Below are 5,418 nucleotides of genomic sequence, written 5' to 3'. Positions count from 1 at the left end.
GTATTTAATGTTCGGCTCCGCCCGAACTTAGACTTTCTTACTTGTTATATACTACATTTGTATTCTTTTTATATGTCATATGAATACGGCAAATCCATATTATAGTATTAAAAGTTAAGAAATTTCCAAACCCATATAATGTTTATAACTTTTAATATCAATGAATGTGACATCTGAGCAAGGAATGAAACCGATTCAAAATAACGTTCCGGTTTCGGTTTCGGTTTTGCAAACTGTTTCGGTTTCGGTTTTGGTTTCGTTCTTAAAATTTTTTTTCGGTTTCGGTTTCGGTTTCGGTTTAGGAATAAAAAATGAAAACAAGTTTTAAAAAAAAAAAAATTTATTAAAATAAATATGTACCTTACGAGGTTTGTTTTTGGTGAAATTAAACATTGTGATTAATTTTAATTTATGTAAAGAAAACACCTCTGAATCAATTATACAAACTAATAACCATATTCCACCACATTTGCTTTAATCTAAATGCAGAAATTAGTTTATTATATTGTTTATTATATAATGAGAGTTGTTGCTGGTAGGTATTTGATATACATACATATACAAGTGTGATTTTCACAGAAATTTGTTGATATTATAATACATATAATAATAATCTTTTGTTTTAAAAGAGTCAAATCATACCCGCAAAGCCTAATAAAGTTATTTAAATATTTGTAGCCCATACAATTGATTAGTTCTTATCAATGAAATCGAATCCACTACGTTACTACTTAAATTTGCTCTCGTAGGTGGCATAATGAATTTTAGGCCAGAAAACAGCCTCTCAACACTGACCTGCGTTGCAGGAACAGCTAAAACTATTTTAGCTAACTGAGCTAAGTGCGGTTTCCGCAAAGACTCATTTTTCCAATATTGTAGAACATCAATACTTCGTTCTTGCCGTCTTTGATTGGCAAAGGCCACTAAGAGAGGACGGATAATTTCAGAACTGTTCGGCCCACTAACATAATCGGAATTACGATTCGCGTCTAACTGAGACAGCATTAACTCAAAATCATCAGACTCGTTTTCAGAATTTGTCTCATTTTGATTATGCGCAGAGCTATCATTACTGCTTATGCTCATGTTATTTTCCTCTGCAGTCATTCTGCAGAAAAGATTTGTTAGTAACGCAATAGCTTTTTCTCTCTGTGCAGCAGATAAAATAATGTTGTAACGCGGATCCATAAAAATAGCCATCAAAAATGCGTCATTGTTAAATAAAATAAATGGCCTCCCTTCTTGTCATTTCGGAACACAAATGCGAAGCTAGTGAAGAATTTTGTTTTTTTGTTTTAGATTTACATTGTGACCATATCGCGAAAAAATCTCCGAGTACCAGCTGTTCCACTTGCAGCTTTTTAGTGGCAGCGTATGATGGTTCAAGTAGCTCCACGATATCTGTGATTTGTTTCCATTCCATGAAACTCGTTATTGGCTGCTGCCAAGTTTTGACAAAAAGTTTGTACTTTCAGATCTTTAAGTGCGGAAATCATTTCAAATGTGGAGCCCCAGCGTGTTGGTACGTCAATATGTGGTCTTTTAATTCCTTGTCGTTTTAACAAAACAGTAATATTTGGAGTTCGTAATTTCTTCACTATTTGTCTGGCTCTCGAAATGATGTTGCTGAACTGAGGTTTCTTTAACACAGCATTGACTGCCAACTGCAATGTATGAGCAGCACAACGCAAGCCTAATAATATCAATTTTTTTGTAAAGAAAATGTTTGAAAATAATCTGGAAGTCTGAAAGAATGTTTGAATTTTGAAAGGAACTCTTTACCTATGCATTCATCAGATGTTTCAGCTGCAACAATGTCAAGAAGCTCGACATTAACCAAAGATTCAACGCTATGATCTTCATTTTCTTCTGCAGGCTCCATTTCTTCTTCGTTGTCATCGGCCAAGTTCAAAATGTTAACAGTTTTCACTACATTTGCTCCACTATCAGTAGTGCAAGTGAAAATGCGATTAACATGAATATCAAATTTTGAAAGCATGTGCTTAATGAGTTTTTTCAAATTTTCAGCTGTGTGTCTTTCATGGACTTCTTCCAATGATAAAGATCGTAACTGAATTTTATAATCGTTTCCGATGAATTGCATGTTAATTCCTATATTCGTATATGCATGTATAAATATTATTATATTCCCCAGATTCACCAATCAATTTTAAAATTTCTCAGATTGTTAAAATTTAAAATGACAAATTTTCCGAACAAAATTACGTAATTTTAAATTTTAACAGGCTGATAAATTTAAAATTGATTGGTCCCACTGGGCCATATATGTAATACTTCTATATTGGTAGTAAGCTAACTTCTCAATGTGAAGCATTCCGAAATCAAAGCGAGACAGTCTAGTACCATTGAAGTATAACATATATGAACCGGGCATATAAAAATCAAACTGTTCAAAATGGTTACGCAGTCTAATTTTAACGATAACAGCTTTCCTTCTATATCGTTTTTAATGAGCTTTTGTACGGTTCGCGATTTTTCGATTATTCCATCTCTGATATTGTGTTCATTTATTGTCAATCCCAAAGGTTTTAAAACAGGATCGAGAATTTTCCGGAATCCCGAGTCGTTAATGATCGAAAAAGGTCTCCCATTCACTGAACAAATTTCAAGACACGCCTCCCGCTCTGCTTGTTTCGACAGTTCGACTGAAATCTTTGGCGCCCATATATCGGTGATTTTTCTGATTTTCAAATCTTCAGCTGCTTCAGTTGTTCCCTTCTTTGTAGTGCTATTGGCCATTATTGTTGTATATATTTCAGGATGTGCATTTTTGACATGACGAGTTAAATTGCCCCCATGGTCGCCCTAAAATTAACGTAAATACAATATACATATTGGGATTCATAAAATATTTATTTTTGTAAAAAAAAAGTATTGGGAGTTTACTTATTTGCCCACTGTTTTGGGTCTAATGGTCGGAGCGGGTGAGGCGTGGCTCTTGATACCCCACGCACTAGAAAGAGCACAGTTTAAACAGTCAAAAGTCATACCTGTCCCCCTAACCCTTCCACAGATCATTTTAAAATGCGGTAAAATGAGCATTTGACAGAGAAAATGTAAACTCGGGTTACGCCATCCATAGTATTTTGGTGCATAACACCTTTTCGAGTTGGCCACGCTGGCCACAATATTTTTGAGCAAGCACTTTTCGCGTAGCGATCCACAGTATTTTTCCGCAGAACTCACTCCGAAATTCACAAAAAAATTCCATACATATTTTAAATCGAATTCACAAAAAAATTCCATACATATTTTAAATCGAATTTATTAATTTATAAGTGACCGAAAATGAGAAAATTAAGTTTTTAAAAGAGATTAGACCCTTAACTACAAGTGTGTGTATCGGGTCAACCATCTTGTTTGGATCGGTCACCCATCTGAACACAATAACCCGAAATCATTGGGCAAATAACTCAACCGTGCCCTAAGTATATATCAATATTAATAAAACAAAGTTTATAATCATTGTTTGGAATTCGATAAATAATAAATTGTAGTCACTTATTTACTTGTATTGCTGCGCCGCATAGCACGTCTTTGACTTTTTTAATTGTGCACACACTTTTCTTTGTTTGAGCGCAATACTCAAACAAATGCCGACATGGATTGTCTTTTAATCTTGGCATTTTGGACGAGACAAATTTATCGCTCTCAGAATTCTTTTAAATTTTCTTAAAACGTTAAACTAGAACTTCTGGTTCGACCAACAACGAAAACTTGAGAGACTCAAAAGAAAATGAATTGCAGCAAAGCGAATTTATACCAGGTGGTGTTCAGGGTTGGAACGAAGGCAAGCCTAAATCGGAGTAAATGACGTGAAAAATCGTAGCAGGAAATAAAGTTCAGTACTAGATTTTTTTTTGTGTCGCACTTTTGCTGGCGAACGTCATAATCAAAAGCCGGCTTTTTTTTTTAAATTAAGTACGCAAAAATGACTGCCGATCCTTCTTTGATGTTACGTTACGCTATTTTCCAATTGTTTCTCTAGAACTTAGCCCACTACAACTTGGAGGCAATCTCTCTTTAACTAATGTAAGGAACCAAATCAGTTTTTAATTTTTATACCCGAGCGCACTTGTGCACAAGGGTATTATAACTTTGTTCACATAACGGTTGTTTGTAACAGGCAAAACGAATCGAGATAGATATAGACAAATGTATACATAAATGATCAGAATGAAAAGAGAAATCGATTAAGCGGTGACTGTCTGTCCGTCCGTCCGTCCGTCCGTCCGTCTGTGCACACGATAACTCGAGTAAAAATTGAGATATCTTAACGAAACTTGGTACGTGAACTTCTTTTGGGCGTGGGACGGATGGTATTGAAAATGGGCGAAATCGGATAATAACCACGCCTACCTCCCATATAACGGTAATTTTAAGAAATACGAAAACTGCGATATTTTAGTAACTACTGAAGATAATTCACTCAAAATTGATACTTACAATGAGTTTCAGACGGAAAACATGAATATTATAAATTTTTGGAAAATGGGCGTAGCCACGCCCACTTATGGTTACATGTGTATATCTTGGTAACCGCTGCACCAATTTCTTCCAAACTTGGCACAGTTGTTGGCCTTTGCACAGCATACCAAATGGCCGAAAATTTTAAAAATCGGACAATAACCACGCCTACCTCCCATATAACGGTAATTTTCAGAAAAACGAAAACTGCGATATTTTAGTAACTACTGAAGATAATTCACTCAAAATTGATATTTGCAATGAGTTTTAGACGAGAAATAAGAATATTACAAAATTTTGGCAAATGGGCGTAGCCACGCCCACTTATGGTTACATGTGTATATCTTGGTAACCGCTACACCAATTTCTTCCAAACTTGGCACAGTTGTTGGTCCTGGTACAGCATACCAACTGGCCGAAAATTTCTAAAATCGGACAATAACCACGCCCACATCCCATATAACAGTAATTTCGAGAAATACAAAATCTTCGATAAATCAGTAAATATTGAAGCTAATTTATTCAAAATTGATGATTGCAACAATTCTTTACCAAGAAATACGTTTATGACAAAATTTTGGAAAGTGGGCGTAGCACCGCCCACTTGTGATCACATATATGTATCTCGCTAACCGTTCTAGCAATTTGTACCAAGCTCAGTATGGTTATTGTGCTTGCCACATAAAAGCAAACCTTTGCAAATTGTTGAAATCGGACTAAAATTGAGGCCGCTTTTCATATAACGGTAAATTTCAGATATGCTTGAAATTTCAATATTTCGAAATTTAAGGACGCTAATTTACTTAAAATGTATACACCCCGGCTTATCATGTAGCGGTAGCTTTCGGAAAGGTGGAAAACATATATTTAATACTTGCGCCGGGTATTTAATGTTCGGCTCCGCCCGAACTTAGACTTTCTTACTTGTTA

The 5,418-nt window shown here is 35.2% G+C and overlaps 1 protein-coding gene across 1 annotated transcript; it reads right to left on the bottom strand.

Moving 5' to 3' along the window:
• Positions 1-602: 602 nt before the first annotated feature.
• Positions 603-1,150, bottom strand: LOC118756567. Its single transcript, XM_036491324.1, has one exon. It carries the CDS (start codon positions 1,105-1,107, stop codon positions 661-663), a length of 447 nt encoding a protein of 148 aa, XP_036347217.1. The 5' UTR covers positions 1,108-1,150; the 3' UTR covers positions 603-660.
• Positions 1,151-5,418: the final 4,268 nt, after the last annotated feature.

The sequence above is a fragment of the Rhagoletis pomonella genome, unplaced genomic scaffold (assembly GCF_013731165.1).
Source record: "Rhagoletis pomonella isolate Grant_MI unplaced genomic scaffold, Rhpom_1.0 Rhpom_scaffold_10884, whole genome shotgun sequence".
NCBI lineage: Eukaryota > Metazoa > Arthropoda > Insecta > Diptera > Tephritidae > Rhagoletis > Rhagoletis pomonella.
This window is presented reverse-complemented; position numbering and strand designations above follow the sequence as displayed.

What these genes read in the sequence shown, in the direction of transcription:
- LOC118756567 (XM_036491324.1), bottom strand. Translation starts at nt 1,107, where the DNA reads ATGACTGCAGAGGAAAATAACATGAGCATAAGCAGTAATGATAGCTCT.